This window comes from Notolabrus celidotus, chromosome 8 (genome assembly GCF_009762535.1).
Source record: "Notolabrus celidotus isolate fNotCel1 chromosome 8, fNotCel1.pri, whole genome shotgun sequence".
Lineage (NCBI taxonomy): Eukaryota > Metazoa > Chordata > Actinopteri > Labriformes > Labridae > Notolabrus > Notolabrus celidotus.
The window spans coordinates 19,274,290-19,285,403 of record NC_048279.1 but is presented as its reverse complement, the minus strand read 5'-3'; the positions used below and the strand labels follow the sequence as shown (position 1 = coordinate 19,285,403).

Here is an 11,114-nt window from a genome sequence, read left to right as displayed (position 1 = left end):
AACAACACAAGCAAAGATCTAGACAAGAGGAAACAAGATCAGTACGAGTAACAAAGTGCTTCAAGTCCATGTGGGTGCAGGTACTGCCAAGCAGTGTAAAGGCAATGCACAAAAGTAAGTAAGGAATTTTTTTTTTTTTATATAATAATAATCAAATAAGGAACATCTACAATGAAGCAATCAAACCATTTAAGACCTTCCATTATCTTCATCAACAATTAACATCACCACAATAATGACCAAAGTACCAAGTGCTGGGTCACTCAAGAGCTGAACACAGATTCCCAGAGTAGAGCAGGACAGTGAGAGTCAACTGTAGCTGGAAGTCAAGTCAAGTCAACTTTATTCACATAGCACATTTAAAAACAACCAATGTTGGCCAAAGTGCTTTACAAGGTATAAAGTAAAAAGTACATGAAGACAACAATAAACAACAACATAGCAGGATATTACTGTCCGCTTCACGAGGAGAAGGCCAAAGAGAAGAGATGGGTCTTCAACAAAGATTTAAAACACTCAACAGAGGGGGCCGATCTTAATTGGAGTGGCAAGCCATTCCAGAGCTTGGGGGCCGCTGCTGCAAAGGCTCAGTCCCCCCGGGTGTTAAGCCTTGTTTTAGGCACATCCAGGAGCAGCTGGTTTGTTGACCTCAGTGCTAGGGCTGGGTTGTGAACATGGAGGAGATCAGCCAAGTAGGATGGTGCCAATCCATTTAGGGCCTGGAAGACATGATCTGCCAGTGGGGACAACAGTGGAGAACAGTCTAGCTAAGTGCATAGTGCTTCCTAAAGAGCTGGGTCTTTAGCTGTCTTTTGAAAGTAAAGAGGGACTCTGCAGATCGAATGGAGTTGACCAATTCATTCCTCCATTTAGGGGCAACAGAAGAGAAGAGAAGTTTTAACATATTTGTCAAATTCTGTCAGAAAAGTTCTAATAAACAAAGTCCATTATAATAAATAAATAATGTTTTCACATTAGCCATGTTATCTGTTGTGTCCTACACATGTACAGTGACTGTAATGTTATTAGGACTTGTTTTTCGTGAACCAGACATGAGAACAGCCCTACTCAGTCTTAAATGAGAGTCATGCCGCGCTTCATTACTGTGTTTTGACAATTGTTGTTAAGTAAACCAGTAACTGCACACGTGATATCTATTAACCGAGCGTAGGAGACAAACATACTGTAACATGTATCTAATGTCGGACATAGAAAGTCACGAACATGTAAGTGTTTTAGGTTATAATCGGTTATACTGCCATTTAATTCAGGGACTCTGGGGCTCAGATAGACAGCGCTGCGTCAGCCGCCGTCACGTGAAGACCCAGTAACGTGACTCAAACAGGAAGTAAAGTCGAGCTGATGAACTTCTCATAAACACGTCTGGTTCTCCGGTCATCAGTCACCGGTCTGACCCTCGGTGTGGTGCTGGACGGGCTGAAATACTGCGGTTTGGAGTCCAGTGGGATTTAAGAGGCAGACAGGTGAGAAGTTTTAGTTTTTAGAGACATGTTGAGCTCAAATGTATCTGATTTGTACCTCTGTCCACTTTGGACGGACCACAGTTAATGAAAGCCCAGCTGTGGTACTTCTTTTCCCTTCTTAGAGGAATCCTCCTCACCAGACCAGACCAGACTACTAACACAGAACTACTCCTTTGGTTTGGTGGACTATAGTTCAGCTTTTATTAACAGTGCGTGCAACTAAAAATGAAACTTAAACCTATGTCGTCCTCTTATTCTGAAAACCTCTTATTGTCCTTTTAATGCTTTTATTTACTTATCAATTTTTATTCATTTATTTATATTTATTCATTGTATTTATTTATCCTTGAAAAACCTCTCAACAATGATTTACTGGTCTATTGTCCCACCACTTCATTCTGTTTAATTGACGTGTATTCCTCTTAACCCCTTGCGTTGCATTTTGTTTTGCATTGATAAAGTTCCTCCTCCCTGTCGTTCGAAATCTGTGCTTTGTTATTTGTAAACATTTATAATATAAATAAAGTTATTGTCTATTTCTGATTATTGCCCGGTATGCTTACACTGTTGACTGTCATTGGAGAGTGAAAACAGCACAAGCAATGTAACAAAAAAAGAAACATTTAGAGGATTGATCATCTCCAAATATTATTTAGCTGTTCTCTATTAATTAACAAGCAACACCATAGCTTCATGACAGTTATGGATAGACAATGATTTAGTTTATGCACAGATCTATCTACGCTGGAGTCGATAGAACACAGACAACACTGCTCATATATAATAAAACTGTATTGTATTATGTTTTATTGTATTTTATATTTAAATTTTAGATATTTAAAAGCTGGAAGAGAGAAACAGCATCTCGTTTTTCCTGTATGTCTAGTGTATATACAGTGAAAATTGACAATAAAAACCTTTGAATCTCTTGAATCTCACAGAAAATGAAAGTGTTTATTGAAGCTCGTGGTTATCTTTTGGGTTTGGAGTTTTTGGTTGAATAAAATATCAAGAGGTTTTGCTTAAAAAGCAGTTTTAAAAATGGTAGCTGAACTGACTGGATATTTCTTTATATTGCCATATTTTTGAAGTGTACTGTCAAGGTATTTCACCCACAGATGAAAAACTGATCTTTAAAAAAAGCAGAAGCACTCCTCTGCAAGACTGGAAACCCCACCTGGTCTACATAGTCAGGAGAACATGATGCTTCCCCTTTTTACAGTTTCCATTTATGACCTTTTGTTATAAAACCCAGAACCTTTTTATGTTGAGACTAAAAATAGGTGCTGTCTGTGTCGCCTTTTCCTCCACAGTTTGCTGCCTCTCTCCTCTGACCTTCTCAATAATATCCCTCCATTCTACTTTAGCAGCTATGGGCTCCATGTTTCGCAGTGAGGAGGTGTGCCTGGTGCAACTCTTCCTGCAGTCCGGCTCGGCCTATAACTGTGTCAGTGAGCTTGGAGAGCTGGGCCTGGTTGAGTTCAGAGACGTGAGTAGTGTAAACTTTTGCTCAGCTCATGATCTTGTAGAGAAAAACTCTGATTCTAATTCAAATTAGTCAGCTGATGTGTAGCGAGAATGTTTTTCATGTGCTGCCATCTTGCCCACATCAGTGCAATTTTCCAAAGGTGACACTGGATTGTCTCTTTTTATCCTTTTGGCTCGTATTACAAACCATGGATCATTATTATTACTCTCATGACAATCATCTGCCCTTTATTTGTACCAGATACAAGATAACCAACTGTGGTTAATATCTTGTATCTGGTAGAAAAGACACCTCATTAGTCACTTTGAAACCTGCTGCATGTATAAATATAAGCATAGATGATATGGTTATTTTGAATCTCTGTGAGCCACAGATACATTTTCCATTTCTCTCATTGTCATCAGGTGATCATGAGTAACTGTGTCCCTCTTCCACCCCCCTCTCTTGTCATGTTGTAGCTGAATCCTAATGTGAACGCCTTTCAGAGGAAGTTTGTTGGCGAAGTTAGACGATGCGAGGAACTTGAGAAAACTTTCAGTAAGTGTTGATCCATTCCTCCCTTCCTGTAGTTTAGTGAGTGTTACTGTGTTCGTTATGATTGCATTCTAAATTTGCTCTCTCTGACCTCCTTTATCTACCCTTCAGCATTCCTGGAGCAGGAGATCAACCGCTCCCTGTCCCCTCCATTGAAGGGCCCCCTCCCTCCTCCTTGCCCTACACCTTTGGCCCCCCAGCCGCGCGAGCTCATCACCATTGAGGAAGAATCTGAGCGGCTGGCCAGAGAGCTCAAAGAGGTGAGTGCCTAATACAATCAAGGCTGATGTGATGAATTGAAGAAGAGCCTCTGTTGTCTCATCAGTACACTATCAGGGGAGGTTATCCTCAGAGTGGAGGACAGATTTTTCTAATGAAGTGTGTCTGTGTGTCATAAGGTGTCCAGAAACAGAGACAGCCTCCGGGCCCAGCTGACCCAGCTCTGTCAGTACCGAGGAGTCTTGACCAAAACACACTCTCTCACAGCCTCACAGGTGATAAAAAAACTACATTGATGCAACAATTCCTGCATCCATTTTTGCATATTCCATAATTGTTGTGCTGTAGAGAAACAAGTGCAAATGAAAACTGCTTCAACTTGTTATTCTTCCTCTCCAAGGCTCCGCCCCCTGTATTGGAAAGTCAAGGCCTGTTTGATAACCGCCAAGATGTCCATCTGAGGTAGATTTCATTTTCTGAAATGTTTATTCAGGACCTTTTTTATGTTCTCTCCATTAAACACACATTTCTCTTTTCTTTATCTGTTCACTCTCAGTTTTGTGGCAGGAGTGGTCCATCCTTGGAAAGTCCCTTCCTTTGAACGGTTGTTATGGCGGGCGTGTCGTGGTTATATCATTGTGGATTTCAGAGAAATGGAGGACCGACTCGAGCATCCGGACACGGTGTGAACTAGGAGACAGAGTCTCTGATGTTTGATCACACATAATGAGTTTTCTTGTAAGTGTTTTATCACATTTGTTCACTGATTTTTCTTTTGCAGGGTGAAATGGTGCAATGGACAGTGTTCCTCATTTCTTTCTGGGGAGATCAAATTGGACAGAAAGTCAAGAAGATTTGTGATTGGTGGGTAAACCTCTGCATCAGTTAGATTTTTGTTGGTGATTTCCACACTGCACCTATGTGTTGAATACGTTTCATTTCCCCTCATTGCAGCTTCCGCACACAGACATTTGCCTACCCTGAGAATCCTGCTGACAGAGAGAAGATTCTTCAGGGGCTTGAAGGTAGAATTGAGGATATCAAATCAGTAAGTGTAGTGCTTATTTATTTATATTTATGTATTTTATTATGAAGTAAACATGGTTTCTACAAGCTCAGCCTCACTCCTTTCTCCTCCAGGTGTTGTCACAAACCGAGGCCTTTCTGCAGCAGCTGCTGATGAAGGCGGTGGCTGTCCTGCCCCAGTGGAAAGTGCGGGTGCAGAAGTGTAAAGCAGTTCAGATGGTACTGAATCTCTGCAGCCCCTCAGTCACTGACAAATGCCTGATCGCAGAGGCCTGGTGTCCCACCGCCAAGCTGCCTGAGCTGCAGAGTGCTCTCAGAGAGGGAGGGGTAAGACAGACACAGAACTGTAGATGTAAAGCAACAAAAGGAAGTAGCCGGTTTCACTTTTACTCAACCTTGTTCTCCGTCCTCAGAGGAAGAGTGGCAGTGGGGTCGACTCTTTCTACAACCGCCTGCCGTCCACCACCCCTCCCCCCACACTGTTTCCTATCAACTCTTTCACAGCTGGTTTCCAAAACATTGTTGATGCTTATGGAGTGGCCAGCTACCGAGAAGTAAATCCAGGTTTGTGGGCACACAACTGAATAAAAAAGCTTCTTCATTCAGACCTTAAAGATGTTCAAAGTAGAAACCAGAGCATGTATATCTTCATTAGAGTTAAGTCTTTCCTCTGAATGATTTTGCAGCGGTGTACACCATAATTACATTCCCATTCCTCTTTGCTGTGATGTTCGGGGATGTGGGTCATGGGTTACTGATGGCGCTGGCTGCCCTCTGGATGGTCCTCGAGGAAAAGGACCCCAAACTGAGGAACAACACTAATGAGGTAATTTCGTATTTTCTTTAGAGAAAGTTAAGAAATGTTCCCCTACATATCCTACAGTTGCTCCCTAGGTATATTAAGTTGACTGTAATCAGGTTTGCTTTTGTAAGTAGCATCATTCACACACTTTAACCATGTTTTCCAGTGCTCAGTGAAATAAGTGAGACGTTTCAACACAGCTTTAAAAACGTTTTTAACTCAAAAAGCCGTGGCAGAGATCGCCAGTTTTTGGGTTTAAACCGCGACCCTGTTAACTGGAGACTTTCAGCCGGATGCATCCCTCATAAACGTCTTTACATGATCATTAAATATCTGATGAGGATATTGAATCTTAAAACTCCCTCTGTGTTTCAACAACAGTGTAAACTCCACAAACACTGTTACATTCAGCTGAAGGTCTCCAGTTTACAGGGTCACTTTTAAAACGGTAACACCGGGAGAGACGCATTTGCGGTGGGCTGAGAGAAGACTACTGTTACAAGCTGCTAAATCAAGTGAATCACAGCTTCTTCTTTTGAAAAGTACATACAAATACAAAACAGATAGAACAGATTAAAGAAAGAGAAATCAAGTGAATCACAGATGTGTGTGATGTTATTGTGGACGACAGGCTGAATAAAAACACTGCGGTTAATCTACCAATCAGACACGTTCAGCATTGCAGGCCCTGCCCCCCAAAAGCCCCGGGCCTTTGAAAAGTACTACCCCCCCCAGGAAAAAAAGCAGGGGCTTTTTAGGGGGGAGATTATCTACTCCTGAAATACTTTTTCGCCCTGGTTACGTCGGTTGAAACGCACGCTGTTCCGGGGTGAAGTTCCCCCGGATGAAAAACGCCTTAAGAAACAAATGCTGCAGACACGGAGCTTTATAAGCTACAACAGATTTTTTTGTTGTGCCACTTTAATTTTTAAAGACCAAAAACCTATGTAAGACGTTTGATGAACGAAAGGGTGGAAGTAATGACATGCAAGAAATAAATCCTTCTGTGTGTCCAGATCTGGAGGATGATGTTTGGAGGACGGTATCTTATTCTGCTGATGGGACTCTTCTCAATCTACACCGGGGCCATTTACAACGAGTGCTTCAGCAGAGGCCTCAGCACATTCAGCTCTGCATGGCATGTCGGCCCCATGTTTGAGAAGAACATATGGAAGTGAGAACATTACACACCTTTATTCTGAACTTAAATGTGTTTGTTGTCCGAAATCTGCAGATCCTTCTAACCTCTGTGTTTTATTCCTTTCAGTGCAACAGTCCTCGCAGAAAACCAGTACCTGTCCATGGATCCTGTTGTTCCAGGTGTTTTTAACAGCCCCTATCCATTTGGCATTGACCCGGTAAGCATACCGTTCAAACATTTGTCACCTGTCCATTGTCTTTAATGCACTTACCTTGATTGACACAGCAGCTATCTCAAATGTTTCATGTGTTTTATTGTCTCAGGTCTGGGGTCTGTCCAACAACAAACTAACTTTCCTGAACTCATACAAGATGAAGATGTCAGTCATCATTGGTGTCATTCATATGACTTTTGGAGTCTGCTTGTCATTCTTCAACCACTGGTTTGTAATCCCCTATTACTTTTTTAATCTTCTTCTTTAAGTGTTTCTTCAGACTTGCTTTTACACGTCTTTTGGCCTTTGTCTGCTTCTTGTTTGTGTTTTTTTAGGCACTTTGGGAAAATAAGAAACATCTTCTTTGTGCTGATCCCCGAGCTCTTCTTTATGGTCTGTCTGTTTGGCTACTTGGTGTTCATGGTGGTCTTCAAATGGATTGCCTACACTCCTACCCAGTCCAAAGTCGCCCCCAGTATACTTATCCACTTCATAGACATGTTCCTCTTCACAGACAACGCTGAAAACCAACAACTCTACACAGGACAGGTGTGTGACTCGTATCTCTAAAGGCAATATCACTCTTAAAAATCTTCTTGTACTTGCTGGACTTAATTTTGTGTGTTAGTTTGGTGTAGTAGAATACCCATTAAGATGCCTGAAACCTCATTTAAACTTAGAAGTTACTGGAGTGCCTGCCATCCATTTTCTGGCATTACAGCCTGTGAATGCAATGCTGTTTGGCAGATTTCTTTCAAGCCTAAGATACCAAAGCTTCCTGAAACAGCACCTCATGTAAACACACCTTAAAAACATCATCTTAGTGTGACACATCAATCTTGAGTTTGGTTTATGTCTGAGGCTATTTTTTTACACTATATTATTGGAAGCTGAAACACCTGACTGTCAGAAGCTTAAAGTAGTCAAACTGTATCACTTACATGCTTTGGAAAAAGCTCTTCATAAGTTTCAGTATATGCGATTTGCTGTACTCACAAACATTCAAATCAGAATCAGCTTCATTGGCCAGGTGTGCACACACAAGGAACTTGACTCAGAACTCCAAATTAGCTTGCTCAAGCTGGCATGTGTTTATTAAAAGCATAACAGCCTGTCCTATAACTCTTCTGTCTCCTTGTGTAGCTTATAGTGCAGAAGATTCTGGTGGTTATGGCCCTGTGTTCTGTCCCAGTCCTCCTGTTTGGGAAACCCACTTGTGAATACATCACATTCAAGAGAAGGCGGCGCTACATGGTGAGTTTGTGTTTGACTGAACCCTTTTTAGGATTCTTTTAAAGTTTGGTTTATTTCTGACAGATTTTTTATTCCCTGCAGCAACAGGAGGAAGACAGACGTCCGCTGGTGGCTGATGATGGCTCCATCAATGCTCGCCAGGGAGATGTGGAGGGAAGTGCAGTTGAAGAGGAGGTAAGAGAGTTAGAATGTGTAACTTTATTCTTCAATCAAATTAATTACAGCCATGGGAGTTACTGCCATGATTCATATGTTTGAACTGGTCATTATGCAGGAGTTTGATGCTGCAGATGTGTACATGCATCAGGCCATCCACACCATAGAGTACTGCCTGGGCTGCATCTCCAACACTGCCTCTTACCTCCGACTCTGGGCTCTGAGTTTGGCTCATGCCCGTAAGTAGCACACACACGCGCGCACGCACACACACACACACACACACACACACACACACACACACACACACACACACACACACACACACACACACACACACACACACACACACACACACACACACACACACACACACAAGATACAGGCACAGACAGACTTCCTCTTTGGTGATGATATATTTTCTCCAGCCAGTTATTCACACACACATGATATACTGTGTCTATATATATATATATATATATATATATATATATATATATATATATATATATAATTTATTTTTTTGTCTGTCTGACAATGAGTAATTTGTGTCTTCACAGAGCTCTCTGAGGTGTTGTGGGTTATGGTGATGCGCATTGCTCTGAAGTGGGAGGGCTATGTCGGATCTGTTGTTCTCTTTGTGGTCTTTGCCTTCTTTGCAATGTTGACCATCTCCATCCTCCTGGTGATGGAGGGACTCTCTGCTTTTCTGCACGCTCTCCGTCTGCACTGGTAAGGACGGGAGGGGGGGGGGGGGGCAACAGGGGAAAAAATGTTTACAAAAAAACAAAATCAAATTACTTAATATTTGTAAAGGCCTTTAAAATTGTATTAATTGCCTCTAAACCTGATTAGCTTTGAAAAAGCCGGATTAATAACTAGGCTGAATATCTGTTTTAAAGTGGAGGGGGTTTAAGCCCATTATTTGATTTATGAGCACACAATAACATGACTTCTTACATACAACCCTTCTATTGAAACTGAAAAATGTGTCTGCAAGTTCCCAAGGCTTCCTTCCTAAAACAAGACTAAAGATATACATTTTACTTGAAGATGTTGTTCATGAACAACTTAATATGAAATGCAGTCTCAACTTAATCACCAATGAAAAATACACCTGTGTATTTCTAAAATTAACAGCAGCTTAAGTAACCTTAACTGTACATATAGAAATCTTCATCTTATCACTTAATTCTGCTTCACATCAGGCTCTATGCTATAATTTAACTTTTTTAATTTAACATCTACACATTACATGTTGATACAACCTGTGAATGAATAAACAAGTGAATCTAGATTCCGATTCATTATAGGACTTTTCTGTTTTGTGTTTTATTGTCCACTCATAGATCACAATGTTTGTCAAAGGGTCTTTTTTCCTGACAGTAGTAACATGCAAAATGAGTATTTTCTCTTCAGTAATGTCGATATGAAGTGTGTGTTGAACGTTGTCTTTGCCTTTTTCTGTTACAGGGTGGAGTTTCAGACCAAGTTCTACAGTGGAACAGGCTACAAGCTCAGCCCTTTCTGCTTCTCATCTCTTATTAATGCATCACCTGCTATATGATCAGCCAAACAATTACTTAGGATTGCCAAATGGTTATGTTAACTTATGTTTACCTGACCCACACACATCAGATTTACTGCCTATCTTAATAATGGTCCTCGTTGAGATTTGAAACTGTTAAATTCACTTGTTAAGTGATCATGATGATATCGACTGTAGAATGAGAATGTGTCCTTAAATTATGAAATTATAATGGCATAATATGAAATGAACAAATACACTTTTGTACCCCCTTGCTCAGTTTTCACTATCAGTGTTATGAACTGTTTTCTGATGACTCTTTTGTAGCTCAAACAATGGTTGGTAATTATTCAGTCACCTCATGAACATTTATATTTTAGGACTGAATTATGAAAAGGGAAAGCACATCAATGAATATGTTGCAGTTTAAGGGATTATTAGATTGTTGAACCGTTTCACTGTGCTTTAATAAGTCAGTCCGAAAGGTTTCTTCATATGATGGCTGGGAATAATCTGAATGATCTTCATGAGCCAAAGATACTTCTCTTTCATTGTCTTGTCTTCCGAACACAGCAGATCTTTAATGCTCATTTTTTTCATGTGCCTTACCTAGGCTGAGTGCTTGTATACATTCAGCCTTTTGGACGCATCTTAACATCCATTGTTGTGCCATTATGATTAGGACATGAATCCTTCTTTTCTGACTGCACTGTCAAATGGAACAAATATGAACTGAAATTAAATATGATTTTCTTGTTTAGTCTTTTGTGGAAAGTCATTTAATTTATTGTGTGTGTTTGACTAATTGATGAAATGATGATAGAAAATGTGTATTCAAATCCTTAACTTGATGAAAGTACAATCAGTAATGCCCCAAATGTTACGGTTACAAGGCTGAAACCGAGCATTCATAGACTTGCTTTAATTTAAGTTAATCATTACCATCAACATATACTAAATCTATGAAGTTAGGTGGTGTATGTTGTTTTTCTTATTTTACTAATTTATCAAGTAATGCACTTGGAGGGTATTTAAATGTATAAACCCATGTTAAGCTAATCTAAATCACAGTGCTATTAGGTAATCTGGTTATACATACAATTTTTACACCGGTGGATCTAAACCAGTGGTTCCCAAAGTGTGGGTCAGGACCCCCTGGAGGGTCGCAAGACACTAATTTGGGGTTGCAAGATGTCTTCCAGAACTGTTTTTCTTTTTTAAATGAATTAAAGTTGCTTATTTTACCCATTATTCTAAAAAATATTGA

The 11,114-nt window shown here is 40.5% G+C and overlaps 1 protein-coding gene across 2 annotated transcripts; it reads left to right on the top strand.

Annotated features, from left to right (window-relative positions):
- The first annotated feature begins 1,323 nt into the window (after positions 1 to 1,323).
- Positions 1,324 to 10,607, top strand: tcirg1b (T cell immune regulator 1, ATPase H+ transporting V0 subunit a3b). Of its 2 annotated transcripts, none has more exons than XM_034690031.1 (21): positions 1,324 to 1,484; positions 2,855 to 2,973; positions 3,432 to 3,510; positions 3,619 to 3,767; positions 3,906 to 4,001; positions 4,127 to 4,188; positions 4,283 to 4,409; positions 4,508 to 4,590; positions 4,681 to 4,774; positions 4,867 to 5,079; positions 5,166 to 5,316; positions 5,439 to 5,578; positions 6,571 to 6,728; positions 6,822 to 6,912; positions 7,019 to 7,137; positions 7,245 to 7,458; positions 8,053 to 8,163; positions 8,245 to 8,337; positions 8,438 to 8,558; positions 8,880 to 9,051; positions 9,793 to 10,607. In XM_034690031.1, exons 2-21 carry the CDS (start codon positions 2,857 to 2,859, stop codon positions 9,884 to 9,886), a joined length of 2,484 nt encoding a protein of 827 aa, XP_034545922.1. In that variant the 5' UTR covers positions 1,324 to 1,484; positions 2,855 to 2,856; the 3' UTR covers positions 9,887 to 10,607. The 2 variants fall into 2 exon arrangements, with proteins under 2 accessions (XP_034545922.1, XP_034545921.1); XM_034690030.1 differs by having other exon boundaries at positions 2,852 to 2,973.
- The last annotated feature ends 507 nt before the right edge of the window (positions 10,608 to 11,114 follow it).

Bases quoted from the DNA above. Each gene is read 5' to 3' on its own strand.
- tcirg1b (XM_034690031.1), top strand. From the start codon at position 2,857: ATGGGCTCCATGTTTCGCAGTGAGGAGGTGTGCCTGGTGCAACTCTTC. The intron at 2,974-3,431 runs GTGAGTAGTGTA...GTCATGTTGTAG, and splicing joins GCCTGGTTGAGTTCAGAGAC to CTGAATCCTAATGTGAACGC. The intron at 4,002-4,126 runs GTGATAAAAAAA...TTCCTCTCCAAG, and splicing joins ACTCTCTCACAGCCTCACAG to GCTCCGCCCCCTGTATTGGA.